The sequence below is a fragment of the Heterodontus francisci genome, chromosome 1, assembly GCF_036365525.1.
Source record: "Heterodontus francisci isolate sHetFra1 chromosome 1, sHetFra1.hap1, whole genome shotgun sequence".
In the NCBI taxonomy this organism is placed as follows: domain Eukaryota; kingdom Metazoa; phylum Chordata; class Chondrichthyes; order Heterodontiformes; family Heterodontidae; genus Heterodontus; species Heterodontus francisci.
In genome coordinates this window covers 272,178,967-272,194,031 of record NC_090371.1, presented here as the reverse complement: position 1 = coordinate 272,194,031, position 15,065 = coordinate 272,178,967, and the positions used below count along the sequence as shown (strand labels likewise).

General features: G+C 43.7%; 1 protein-coding gene across 1 annotated transcript in view; it reads right to left on the bottom strand.

Moving 5' to 3' along the window:
- The window catches only part of fut10 (fucosyltransferase 10), a 103,798-nt gene that overhangs the window by 77,760 nt on the left and 10,973 nt on the right, over positions 1–15,065 (bottom strand). The window contains exons 2-3 of the mRNA XM_068036847.1: positions 13,756–13,908; positions 12,365–12,463 (exon numbers count right to left, since the gene is read on the bottom strand). Coding sequence (XP_067892948.1) covers positions 12,365–12,463; positions 13,756–13,908 — 252 coding nt within the window. The remainder of the gene's footprint in view (positions 1–12,364; positions 12,464–13,755; positions 13,909–15,065) is intronic.

Here is a 15,065-nt window from a genome sequence, read left to right as displayed (position 1 = left end):
AGCAGCCAATTATATTGAAGAACTTTTACAGGTAGTAAACCTGGAAATTAACGAGCTGGTTTTATCATTCAGTTATTATTTTACAGAAAGCAAAATAAAGATTGGGACATACGCATAAGAAAGGTTAAGGTAGAAGCTGAAATATCACAATCAAATGTTTTATATTATTTTTTAAATCTGGAATTATCATCATAGGATAGAAAAATTTGACATTCCAAAAATATAGAATGAGTTTTTCAGGGCCAGAGAGGTGGTTCAGAAGTAATTATGACCTGGTACACTGTTAAAAACCCAGTTACAGCTAATATAATAAGGCTTAACTTTTTCACGGGTTTTTATAGTGAGAATAATAGGGCAAAAAAGTGGATGTTGACATCAATTCAGTAATTTCTCATTGATTTCCAACTGTGAAAACATCAGCAGCAGACCCTGTGGAGGAGTGGGGAATAGCTGATGACAGCTTCTGGATTTCTGCGCTTAACTGTGAACGTGCAGACACTAGGGCATAGAGTTCAGGCCTTGCACCCACCCGCCCTCAAAATCAGAAATAGAGGTGGGAGAGGGCCTGAAAATACAGGCGCTGGCTGGTGTGTCGGTCTTGGGAAGCTGTTTCCGGCGCCTGCCATTTTGGGGGAGGTGTGTTTGGGGTCCAGGAAGGCCACCCTCCCCCACAAGGCAGGCAGGCAGGCAATTTGGCTCATTATGAGCCTTGTTAAATATAAGTTTAGGAGGATGACTGGGATTTTCCAGTCGACTTCCAGTTTACCGAAGTGACAGCAGAGGTGGGGAGCAGATTAACTGCCTGAAGGTGGGCAACCAGGGGTGCCAGTGCTCCTGGCAGGCCTACAGGCCCTCTCTGCCTGCCTGGGTGGTGGTACAGCAAAAGACCACATTTTAGAGGATCTCCCCCCACCCCCCAGGGTGGTGGCCTGACTGCTGTTTTTGTTTTTAAATCGATGTTATTAAAAGATGGCTGAGAAGACACCTTCTTGTTGAGGCACCCTCCCACTTACTTAGTGTGTACTGCAGCTGGGTGCTCCTCTGACGCCGAAGGCCTCTGATTGGCCCTCTAGTTTCGAGAGCCCACCCGCTGCCCTTAATTGGTCATGAATCCATCACCATGCCAATTAAGGGTTCATCCACATGAAAATCTTAACATTAATCAGTTCCCCCCACACCCCCCACTCCCCCACCCCTCCCCACTCACCCCCACCCCTCCCCACTGCCCCCCACTTCCTCCCACCCCACTCTGAGGTGGGTTTCTGGCCCAAAAACAAATCTGGTTCCTGTTTCCCGCTGCCCTGGGGAACATTCATCCCCAGAAGTTGCTGTCAGTTCCACAGGGTAATGACACAGACGTTGACAGTTTCATCACCATTAGAACAGAAAAATCTGGACTGTTGTGTTAACTTGAACGATCCAATCCAAATAACTCCAGTTTCTGATATAAAGGGAATCTGAAATTGGATTAAAATTCTGCTACAAAGCAGCTGAAGATGAACTTCAGCTTCTTACCCCAATTCCAATCACATGCTTCTTATTACCTGAAGCACTTCATCACTAAAGGACTTGAGTGCTATCTATTATTAAAAACAACCTTTGAAATGACAGACGGTTAACTGGCACTGGATCATAATCTAAACTCTGCTTTAGACTAGGAATGTTATATTGTAATATTTGGTTGCCTATCCTATGTACCTTCTTTTTCTTTGGCCTCCTTGTCTCAAGAGACAATAGGTAAGCACCTAGAGGTGGCCAGTGGTTTGTGAAGCAGTGCCTGGAGTAGCTATAAAGGCCAATTCTAGAGTGACAGGCTCTTCCACAGGTGCTGCAGATAAAATTGGTTGACAGGGCTGTTACGCAGTTGGCTCTCTCCTTGCGCTTCTGACTTTTTTCCTGCCAACTGCTTTAAGAAAAAAGTCAAATTATTAAGATACTACTGAGAAAATTTGGTATAAATGTAACGTAGCACATCTATGGAACTTATAATCTCCTTTGGTTTCTTTCCTGCATCTTTCTTTGATAGTTCTTGATACCTCTTTGATTTAATGTCTCCTTTTTGTTTCACAATATATTTTCACTTTAGCTTAAATAAAACCAATTCCACAAAGTAGCACCCTTATTTCAGTATCTTAATGTAATTCAATATTACAGGAACATGTGGATCAGTACAATAACACTCACCAGTAATTATTGCAGGGGTCTCCTGATCTCCCACTGTGGTAGCAGGAAAGACTGGAAGCACAACGTGGACCCATTAAGTGAAAGATGTGATAGTGTCCTCCCATGCAAGTGTTCGCTGCACCTTCTATTGCATCAAGAATGCTGTGGAAAGGGGAGTGTGTGGCCCTCATCCTATATCATTCTCTCTGTAACCTCTTCCAGCTCTACAACCCTTCAAGATGTGAGAAAAGATTTCTCCTCAATTCTGTCCTAAAAGGACGACCATTAATTTTAAAACAGTGACCCCTAGTTCTGGACTCCCCCACAAGAGGAAACATCCTTTTCACATCCACTTTGTCAAGGTCGTTCAGGATCTTGTATACTTCAATCAAGTCTCCCCTCACTCTTCTAAGTTCCAGTGAAAACAAGCCCAGTCTGTCCAACCTTTCCTCATAAGACAACCCACTCATTCCAGTTATCACTCTAATAAATGGCACAGTGGCGCAGTGGTTAGCACCGCAGCCTCATAGCTCTAGCGACCCAGGTTCAATTCTGGGTACTGCCTGTGCGGTGTTTGCAAGTTCTCCCTGTGACCGTGTGGGTTTTCGCCAGGTGCTCTGGTTTCCTCCCACAGCTATAAGACTTGCAGGTTGATAGGTAAATTGGCCATTATAAATTGCCCCTTGTATAGGTAGGTGGTAGGGGAATATAGGGACAGGTGGGGATGTGGTAGGAATATGGGATTAGTGTAGGATTAGTATAAATGGGTGGCACAGACTCAGTGGGCCGAAGGGCCTGTTTCAGTGGTGTATCTCTAAAAAAAAAGATCTCTGCGCTCTTGCACATCCCTGAATTTCATTTCTCCACTATTAGCTCCGGTATCTTCAGCTGCCTAGGATCAAAGCTTTGAAATTTCCTTGCTAAAATTGTCTGCCTCTTCCCAACCCTCACAGTCACACAATGATACTCCACACCCCTCACAGTAACACAATGATACTCCACACCCCTCACAGTCACACAATGATACTCCACACCCCTCACAGTAACACAATGATACTCCACACCCCTCACAGTCACACAATGATACTCCACACCCCTCACAGTAACACAATGATACTCCACACCCCTCACAGTAACACAATGATATAATATTTTCTCTAATGCAACATGTAATGCCCCTTCTGTGGAGCACATCTTTTTAAAATGCTTTCTATTATAGGAAACCCAAAGAAAACATTATAGCAATCTACTATATCTCAGCTATCTATAGGTGACTTTTTCCGCTAGCAACATGTATCAGATCAAAAAGGGAAACAGATTGGCAGTGGGAGACATTGAAAAAGTGAAAGCTAGGGAGGGAAAAGGAAATCAATCAATGCATTTTGCTTTAATCACTATCCATGACCTATGATGGAAAGTGTATATTGGTGGATTGGCTTCAGCTATGATGCCCCCACAGTTGAATATTCTGGAGACAATCCTCAATTTTGGTTCTCCTTTGGGTGCTGCACTGGGGCAGTGCAGGAGGGGGAGGGAATTTAGTTGAACCATCCCCCAGGATGAGGCAGCATCTTTCTGAGAGGATAGAAAAACAGCAGAGACGATTTGGTGATTGAGTCACTTTTCAATTATCTTCAGCTTCAGTCCATTCAAAGCGTTGCAGTTCAGTGGCATTGTCGCATTAAGATGGTAACGTGTTGGACGGTCTTCGGAGACTCGGGCTGAAGCTGTCAGCACAGTGCAGTGGTGCTTAACAATATATCACAAACACACTACTTTGCCCATTTCCTGGGGACTTATTACTGCCAGCATCAACTGCATAGCCCTTTGCCCTTGCAAAACATTTAAAAAAGATACCTCACTACCAACTGCCAGCACCATTAGTGCTCTCCCAGCAAGCACCAAAATATTTGTACAAGGATTAATGAAACTGTACATGGTCAGCTAAAAGATATCCTCTGTGCTTTTTCTGATGAGGCATGCCCTCTTATGTCAATTACCTCAAAGTAATTACTTTCACAGTAACTGCACTTCAGCTGACTTGTGGCTGCAATCACAGGGTCACATGATCTGACTTGGGTCTCCCCAGTTTTCCTCTGTTAGCTTTTAATGCAGTTAAAAGTTGCAAATGGGAATGAGACACTTTTGTTATTGCTGAAAGATGTTAATTCACTTTGCAGGGCCTGCTTTGAACATCAATCAGCCAGTCATGCTGAGGGAGTTTTCTCTGTAAAGCCTGTTGTATTTATTAGGGCTCTGCACAAATCAATCCTACTCTAACAGATTGCCTGTCAGACCGTTCCCAGCACATTGATCTGGTGATATAATTTTCTATTCTCACAGAACAGACTGAAGCAAACGGAGATGGATGAGGCTGTTTAATTGGTGCTGCTACACAGTCATCGGGCAAGAACTTGGCCTCGTTAGCACCCATTTTTTGGGCACTGTGAAGGTCCTTTGAGCTCCAAAATAGCATTTGTGGCACACACACACACTAGTGGGTAAATAGTGCCAGACCCTCTATTGGTGCAGATGCTATCACACGCGCAGTGAATGTCCCCCGGAGGTTTGCGGAGTGGGCAGATCATGACAATGCTGTGCAATACTGATTTGACGCAATCAGTGCCATTTGTGAGGTCAACACTCAGCCAGCACCCTCTCTTAACCTTGAACAGCTAAACACACATTGAACTGCAGGAGGGACCCTGCAGAAGCCCCGCTTCCCACTTCGCCCCCTCCCCCTGACCCAGTGCTATTTAAAGGGATGATCAACTACTTATGTTAGCTGCTGGTTGATTTCTTCTTGATGGGCGGCACAGTGGCGCAGTGGTTAGCACCGCAGCCTCACAGCTCCAGGGACTCGGGTTCGATTCTGGGTACTGCCTGTGCGGAGTTTGCAAGTTCTCCCTGTGTCTGCGTGGGTTTTCGCCGGGTGCTCCGGTTTCCTCCCACATCCAAAAGACTTGCAGGTGATAGGTAAATTGGCCGTTGTAAATTGCCCCTAGTGTAGGTAAGTGATGGGGAATATGGGATTACTGCAGGGTTAGTATAAATGGGTGGTTGTTGGTCGGCACAGACTCAGTGGGCTGAAGGGCCTGTTTCAGTGCTGTATCTCTAAATAAAAAAAAATAAAAAAATAAAAAAATTGGTATAATTTGACAAGTGTTTGGTGTTTTCTATAGTTGTTTCAAGTTCTAAAGCTCTACAAGGAGTGGTGTGGACGGCGCTGAATTATGTCTTGCTGACTTCAAGGCTTCTGCACAAACCAGTTGCTCCAAGACATGGATGCACTGATAGGCTTTTCCTTTGGAATACAGCATGACTTGGAGAATGAACAGAGGCCGTGCAGAGCAGGACCAGCTGATGGAAGAGGGAGGAGGAGGAAGGGGAGAAGAGCTCTCAGCAGGTCATGTCTTCCCAGGGTGTTCCAGGAGCAATTCCCCTAACTAAACCTCAGCGAGGAACAATGGGCTGAACTTACCTGTCCCCATGGAGATCGGTTAGGATGAAGTGGGGGGGGGGGGCGGGAGGTGTGCCCCAAAAGTAGCAGAAAATCCCATCGGGACAGCTCCCCGATGCTGTCCCATCTCCAGGCAACTTTCCCAGGGATGGGCGCCAGGGGAATTAGCAGCCCGCTCTATGGAGGTGGGCAGGCAATGAAGCCAATTAAGGCCCCAATCAAGGGTCATTTTCCCCCAGTGCTGCAAATTTCCCAGTGTTGCATATGTCCCCTCCCCTCCACGCTCCCCTGCCTCCCCATCCCCACCATGTAGGGAGCTTGACAATGCTGCGGAAGTGGCTTCTCGCCTAGAGGACATCGGGTCATGAGTGGCTGAATTAATTAGCAGCACCAGAGGGCCTCAGTGCTTACAGGGATCCAGAAGTGGCTGCAGGTACTCTTGTGAACAGGTCAATCCTCCAACCTGAGGCCCCTTATAGTACTTTGTTATCTTTCTCACCACTCCATTTTGAGGTGCCCCCTAGGTCTCCCTCTTCTCCAGCAGTGCTCACATCTCCCAGTGGGGCTGCCATCCAACAGGCCGCCTCATGCAAAGTTGCTCCGGCAGATGCACTGAGGCCACGCCCAGGCTTGGGACCTGCATATGGTTCCGACGCCCACGGGAAAATTTAGCCCAATGTGCAAGATAACTGCACTTCACTAAGAACATCCTCACTAAAATCAGCAAGGTTACAAACAATAATGATTTTTATTTCTAATAACTCGTGCAAGTTGTCTTTGTGGGGCCGAAAATCCTTGGCTGTCCGAGTGGGCTCCTGGCCTAACTCTGGGACGAGTTGGGTGGAATGGCCAGAAACAAGGCCTGGACTAAGTGCCATGATGTCCAAGATGATCCTGTGGGGCTGGAGCTTGCCCAGCTTCTTATGTGAATGTAAAAGGAGCAAGTCCAAGATAATGGCCTCAAAAATTCTATATTCTTGTTCCTCTGGCTCACTTAAGGACTCAGTGTATGATCTGTGCTTGCAGTTGTGGGGCTGAACTGAGGGAGCAAGGCCAAGATTCTGGCCTGTATTAAAAAAAAATTAAAAGGGTCTTTGTAAGGGTGGGGCAGGGGTGAGGGGGAAGTGAACACCCAAAGTCACCCAATCCTAGGATCTTAACCCTGACTTTACAACGTTGAGAGATGGGGTGGTCACGATGAGCGGGAAATTAAGGCATCATCCCCTGAGTTGGTGAGCTTTGGTGTGGTCAGGGGCGGCAGTCAGGGAGCAGACCTTGGCATTTATACCAAGATATGCCACACTGCAGATTTTGAGCACCTAGGTGTGATATTTATCATTGGCAGGGGGGCAAAGTTCACACTATGCTCTATATTCCTTTCCATAAAACAGGCATCTGATCCAGCATTGCTAATTTTACATTGCACTGCACCATTCCACACCCGCCCTGCCCCCCAAAAGTTCAATTTCACACCCATATTAATTTTGAGCCTGTATTGTTCTGCTTTCTCGTCAATTATTTTCTGCTTTCCAATTTGTTGTCTCACTAATCACATACCAGGAACACAGGAACAGGAGGAGGGCATTCAGCCCTTCAAACTTGTTCCAACATTCAATTAAATGATGTTTGATCCGCACCTCAACTCCATTTACTTGGTTTGATACCCTTACCTAGCCAAAAATCTATCAATCTGAGATTTGAATTTTTCAACTGACCCCCCAGCCTCAATAGAGCTTCAGGCTGGAGGGAGTTGGGGCAGTTGGCGGTGGGGGTGGGTGGGGAGGGGGCAAGAATTCCAGATTTCCATTCCCCTTTGTGTGAAGAATTGCTTCCTGACATTACCCCCCCATGGGGTTCTGCCCCCATATCCACGACAATGGTCAATCATATTTCCAGTAAAAGAAACAGAAAGCTTGCATTTGTAATCTAATAATATAAACAAGCAAGCAAACAAAACATACAACTGGCTAGCAAGGACAAACTACCTCAGACCAGGTTTCTCATGGCGTTCAACACAGGTTCACTAGGCCAATGCTTGGTGCAAGGAAATACAAATACAAAGAAAGGCTCGGAAATTGTCACTTTTTTATAGAACAATGCAGATTACAGGGCACGGTGACAGAAATGTTTAAAAAATATGAAAGGATGGCACAGTGTTGGTCACAGCAGACAGTTCCAGAATTCATTTCCAGAATTAGTGGCTGAGGCAGAAGCTACCTTAACTGAAGATTGGATTGGATAAGTGGATAAAGATATATGGGAACAGGGTGGTTAAAAATGATTAGAAGTACTTGTTCACATGGAGGGGAAACATTGGCACAAACTGGTTGCACCGAATGGCCTGTTTCTGTGTTGCACCTTCCATGTATTTCTATGTTACTCGCCAATGACGTTACTTTATAGGAACAACGTTACATACAGATGTTGGGTCCACCATTTTAAAGGGCTCTGACTTGCTGCCGTTCATCGTTGTGTTTGTTTCCTCTTGTTTCAATGCTTCTTTGTTGTTGAACGGTTTATTGACTTCCTGATTCGTTGCATTGTTGTTTTCGAACAAGTTAACTTACTGAGAGCTTCTTAAAGCTGGCCCCATCTGCTATGTATGTTTGTTTCCCCAGGGACATTTAATTGTGTTCTTTCTATGTAGTAGCCATGGCCAGTCTTCTGTATTTGCAGGATGGGAGTGCGGAGGGTGGTGTTTTAGTTACCTTCAGGAATTATTTTGCATTTGGCACCGTGCATGTCTCTGGGCCAGACAATCAGAGCTAGAAGTGTCCTAAGAAACCCAGATACTGAGATTATGATTCCCCAAGGTAGCCACTAACCAAATGTTGCACACTTCTTCAGCCAGATCTGCCAATCACCGGCACAATAGAGGCAGCTTTGTCAGTGGCTGTCAAAGTAACCACTGCTTTCAACTTTTACTCTATTGAGTCCTTTTAAGAAACAGTGGATGATTTTTCCCAACCTGCAATGCAATATGCCTTGGTTGCACAGGCCAGTTAATTCATCCATTTCCTCCCTCACCCCCAACCCCTTCCCAGTCCTGGGTGCCTGGTAGAATCTTTACTGACATGGGACAGGTGAGCATCTAGTGCTAGTGTCCACCTCCGCCCTGGCAAATGAGGTGCCGAGATCACTGCCTGCTTAATTTCAGGGCCATCATCCCATCTGGAGATCCAATGAGATTGACTTGAGAGACAAATAACAAAAGTCACTTGGGAGCAATATAACCCCTCTCATAAGGTTGAGGTTGGACCACATTATTGAAATGGGGCAAGGGGAACGTATGCTTCCGTTGTCCTGTGCTATACCTGAATTGACAGTGGTGACACTGGAACCCCAAAATTAATATAACCCATCTGGCAGGAATGGGTGGGTTCAGGACAGGCACCCGATTTACATCCCTTCCAATTTTACTCTCCCCTGACTTCAGTAAAGCAGACGTATGACCCGGAAGCTGAGGTGGCAGAAGAGGAACTGTTCCATTCCTCAGCATTCAGTCTCTTTATTTCTATTAGCACAAAAATATCTCTAGATTGCACATGTTTCACAGCTGAAGCTATAACTGACTCTAATTTTCCCTTTTAAATAATGAATTCTGACACAAATGGTTCATCACTAATTAGGAAACAAAGCAAAAGAACCAGAGGTGAGGTGAGAAGATGGAGCTTTGCATTGGTACACTGAAACACAGCAGCCAATGAATGGAAATATAGGAATAGTCCTTTCAGCCCATCTAGCCTGTTCTGCCATTCAGTTTAATCATGGCTGATCTGTATCTGAACTCTATTTTTTCTCCTTTGTTTCATATTGATGCCTAACAAATCAATTAGAGTTTTGAAAATTTTAATTGACCCAGCATCCACAGCCTTTGGAACATAGAATTCTAAATATCCACCATCCTTTGTATTAAAGGCTATTTACTGATTTCACTGCTAAATGGCCTAGCCCTAATCTTAACGTTGTGCCCTCTTGTTCCTGATTCTGCCACCAGACAAATTTATTTCTCTGTATCTAGCCTATCGAATCCCTATATCACTTTGAAGACCTGATTAAATCACCCCTCAACCATCTAAAAGGGAATACAAAACAGGTTTATGCAACCTGGTCTCATAATGTAACCCTTTAAGCCCTGATATCATTCTGGTGAATCTGCACTAAACACCCTCCAAGACCAATATATCTTTGAGATGTGGTGCTCAAAACTGAACACAGTACCAGATGAGATCTGGCCAAGGTTCTATACAACTGAAGCATAACTTCCTCCCCTTTGTATTTCAGCCCCCTTGAGATAATGGCCAGCATTCCATTGGCCTTTTAGATTACTTTTTGTGCCTGAACACCCTAATCCCTTTGCTCCTCCACAGTTCTTAGTCTCTCATCATTTAGAACATGTTCTTTCTGGGATTCAAATTGGATTCCATTGAAGTAGCGGATGGTAGAAAAACATTGACAGGATGTTCAGGCATGTTTGGTTACCAGTTGTGGAAAGGCAGTGCAGTGTTCCTTTTAAACATTATTTAAGCAGCTGGTGCATGTAGTGGTGAGGGGACTGCAGACTTGTCAGCCTGCATCTCCAACAATTTTCTCATTACCACTTCCCTGGCGTAATTTTCTTGAGTTCCTCCTTCCCTTCCATTTCCTGATTTACAGCTACTTCTGAGATGTTACCTGTCTCCTCTATAGTGAAGACAGATGCAAATACCTGTTCAATTCATTTGCCATCTCCTTATTTTCCATTATTAATTCCCCAGACTCACTTTCTATAGGACCAATGCTCATTTTGTTAACTCTTCTTTTTTAGATATCCAAAGAAACTCTTACTATCTGTTTTTATATTTCTAGCTAGCTTTCTCTCATAGTCTAATTTTTCCCTCCGTATTAATCTTTTCGTTATTCTTCGCTTTTTTTATATTCTGTCCAATCTTCTGACCCGCCTCCCACCTTTGCGCAATTATATGCTTTTTCTTTAAGTTTGACATTTTTAGTTAACCACAGATGGTGGTATTTTTGGAATTTTTCTTCCTCGTTGGAATGTAACTATTCTCTGTGTTTTGAAATATCCCCTTAAATGTCTCCCACTGCTTCTCTATTGACCTATCCTGTTTCTTTAACGTTTCCTTTAGCAAGGAACCAAAAAGAGCCTAGTAACTCCTCACTTCAAAAGAACAGTGATTACTATAATAATTGCATTTAATCACATCATAAATGAATGGTAATGCTAGCTGTTCATTTTTTTAATTGTTGATTCTGTAGAAATAAGTTCTAGTTAAGAATTACAAAGAATTTTACAGCACAGAAACAGGCCATTCATCCCAGCAGGTCTGTACTGGTATTTATGCTCCAGACCAGCCTCTTCCCACCTTATTTCACCTCATCCTATCAGCATATTCCTTTCTCCATCATGGACTTATCTAGATTCCCTTCAAATGTATCCATGCTATTCATCTCAACCACTCCCTGCAGTAGTGAGTTCCACATCCTGACCACTCTTTCAAAGAAGAGAGATGATAGTCTCCTGAGGTATGTGTCTCTTTAACACTATTCATAAATGGCTGAAACAAACAATCCGAGGAGAATAGAAAGTGTAAGAGGGTCTCACACTGAAAGAGCTTCATATTTTCGATGAGGCTTGATGAAGATGGATTGGAAAGTAATCCACGTTGTCTGAAGAGGGGAAAGATGAATCAGACGCCAGTCTACCAGCGGTTTATCTTTTGGTGTGCTTGTTTCCCTTTGTCTCTTTTTTTGTTTTGTTTCTGCGCCTGAGTGGAGTGCTCTTCTCATATTGTTCTCATTCCATCCATCATGTCCAAATAGCTCTAGCGCCTCTATTCATCACTGCCTTGTGTTCAATAGAGCTTGTTCACTTTAGTCTTCAGGGTGCAGTCAGGTGAGGTGAAGTTGGCTCGTCATTCTTGGATAGATTTTCAATCAAATTTGTCAAAGTTTTGCTTTTTGGTGTCAGTTGGTTGAAAGATGAAATGATGTGCAAAGGCAAAATGATTGCCTTTGCAAATGGTTTACTTTCTCTCCATGCGCACACTCCAAGTTCCATTGGCTCCCACCACACCTAAAATGCACTGTATCAAACATCCATGTCGTTGATAAGATAGTTCAGTCCCTGGATATTCCAATACGTCTTCTTCCCCCTCCCGACACTGATGACCATAAGCACCCCATTCGACTTTTCAATGTGTGGCCAGCCTTAGCTGAGAGATCAAAATTATTAGCAGCCGGTTAATCAGCTTTTCAGCTTTCCTCTGTCTTAACTGCAAGCTTAAAACTGAAGTTTTCCCCGCAAAATGGTCATAAATTTTCATTTTCACCTGCTCCCATCGATTCGAACATCTGGCTCCTCTACTAATCCTAATCTGGCTCCCTCCAAGTGCTGGGAGCACATGGCCTTTCTCTCATCGATTGACATCTATGACAAGAGAAGTCTCACCCCCAAGCACCACCACCCCCTGACGCACATAACAGCCGATCAGCCTTATCTGACTGAATGCCAAAACACAGCAAATCAGTCACTATTTTCAACCCAATTGACAGCATGGCATCTGGTGTCACCAATTTCCAAATGAGCAGTCATTCTTTGGTTTGAATCTTTCTGCACAGCACTAGATCACAATTGGGAAATCGCAATCACACTTGACAGATGGGAACTCAAAATCACCGCCAAATTGTTTAATAATTCCTCTCTACTTAGAAAAGCATGACAATCCAAATCTAACTTACCTTCCACCGAGACCTGCTCCCTGAACCAATGCACATCCTTACAACACTGACAACCTGTATTGATATAACACTTTTAATGTTGGAAGACATCGCACGGGGCTGCACAGGAACACAAGAGACATAAAATGACACAGAGTGTTTTATTTAAATGCACCATGTATTAAAGATAGTGTTCTTGCTCTCAAATGCTGTGTGACTAAAATGTACAGCCATACAAATTGGTGAATCAGCATTAAGTTTGGCGATTGTTTTTTTAAATGACATGGACAATTAAGAGCAATGATCAGAATTGCACAATAAGAGGCAATGTATCAAATGTCAGATAGAGCCATTTCTGTCATTTCTAAATAGGCATAGAGCAAATTAGCTTTTGTCTTTGACCCAGTTCTCATTTTATATCATAATACCAGCTTCAGCATGGTCATGAAGACTAAATAACACTAAGTATTCCCAAAGTACATTCATTCAGGCTTCATGGATATTCTGCTTAAATAGTTCTGTGGTGTAATTCTAGGACGTAAATGGATGATATATATTTTGAAATCAATCAATCCAGAATTCACTGCAAATATGTTTTGCACCTTGTCTTGTGCAAAGCAATTAAAGCCACTCGTGCAAAGTAAATGGGCCTCAGTTTATAATGCTTTGATATTGATGAATCTCCTAAGTGCACTTACACTAAGTGCATCCAGTCCAGTGAGTGGCATAATGGCTTGTGGACCATAATGAATTTGATTTATGTGGTAATTTCCCTTAAATTAGCCCCTTTGTGCAGCTAAGTGAGCATTTCTGAGCCGCAATGAATTTGTTACTGTGCTGATTTCTGCACGATATAATCATTCTGTTTCTGCATGAGGTCTTGCAGACCACATCAAATTAATTTGATTCTTTAGTTTCAGTGCAAGGATAACTTTATGCTGATTTGGTTATTGTCATGCTAGGCCCCCACCTGCCAAGAATGAGGCACATTAATTTTGTCATGAGCATTGATTTTAAACTGTTACTGGAATGAAGAAAGGACTTGATAAACAGATCAGCTGTGGCTGAAAAAGATATTTGCATATTAATAGACAGTGTTTGGAAGGACAAAGCAGCCATTCCCTGACAGATTCAACCCACAATGGATCACCAGACATTGAAGGTGGGGGAGCTCGTATTCCAGGTTGTTTGCTAAGATGGCCGAATACACAAACGGACATGGTCAAACCAGCTAGTCACATGACTAACCTGCTGGGCAACCTGAGGTTTCTGAATGTGTACAAACAGTTTGGGCAGAAAGCTGTTTGCTCCTGGACTATGAAGATCTCTTCTGCCTGCTCCCATCTCTGTCTCACAAGCAAACAAGGTTTAAGAAGAGTACTGGGCCCCAACGAAAAGCAAGATCTGCTTACAATCAGGGACTCCACAGTGAACTCGAAGAACCGTAACAACAACTCTTCAGATAGTGCCTCAAACTTTTCCACATTATTTTTCTTCTGCTCTTTTCTGTCTCTATTTGCATGTGTGCATCGCGTATGCATGTTAGCGTGGGGCACGTTGCGTATCTGTAGGCATTAAAAGAAATAGAGTTTAAGTTTAATAAATTTCAACTTTTCTTTTTTAAACCTAAGAAAGCCTGTCTGTGCTGGTTTCTTTGCCTTATAATTGGAATTCACGAAGGGGGGAGTTAAAAACACAGTGCGTTTAAAATTAAACCCTGTATTGGTAAGACCAGGTGAAGGCTGAAAGGGAACCCTAGACCTCTTTCTCACCTGGTTGTAACAGTTATAATGCTATGAAATTCACAGAGAAAGCTAATATTTATACAGACAAGACTTAAAAGTAGTTCCAGGATGTGGGTGACATTGGTAAACCTGGCATTTATTGCCCAGTCCTGGTGCAACTGAATGGTTTGTTATGCCACTTTAGAGGGGGATTAAGCCTTAACCATGCCGGGGTGGGACTGGCATCAAATATAGGCCAAACAGGGCAAGGACGGAAGGTTTCCTTCACTAAAGGACATTAATGAACCAGCAGGGTTTGTACGACAGCCTCATGATCACTTATACTCTTTTAAAAAAGAGGGGCTGAATGGCCTACTCTGGCTTCTATTTCTTAAAAGAATTCAAGTTCTCAAACTGCCATGGGTGGGATTTGAACTCATGGGGCTGGATTTTAAGAGTCCGCTGTCGCTCCCAGGAGTGCTGGCCGCTGTGCCCGAGGATTGCGGTCGGCCCGGAAGATTCAAGGTAAGTTGATTTCAATTTATTCATCACATTAATATTTTAATCCAGGTCCTTTCGCCCAGTGGCAGGGTGGCCGTCACAGAGCTTTGCTGCTGCCAGGAGGATCAGGCTGGTGTCGGCCTCCGTGACAAGCCTCTGCTGCAACCATCTTCCGGCCCGCCTCATCACGGAGCCTGACATCTTGGGCTTGGTAAAATACAGCCCATATTCTCTGGATTATTCGTCCAGTAGCATTTCCATCACACTACTGTACCCATCTCAGTTTTAAGGTATAGTGAGCGATGAAGTTATATCACGAACTTCACAGTTAGGGTTTCAGGTATCAGTTACTCCTATGGTTCAAACTTGTGATAGAAAGCTTCCTCCTATTTACCCCTTGGCTGAATAATTGTCAGAAACAATAGATTTATTGGCTAAATACATTTGCCATTTTATAATCAGACTTTTCCTCGACAGCACCTAATTCTTCCTGTGCT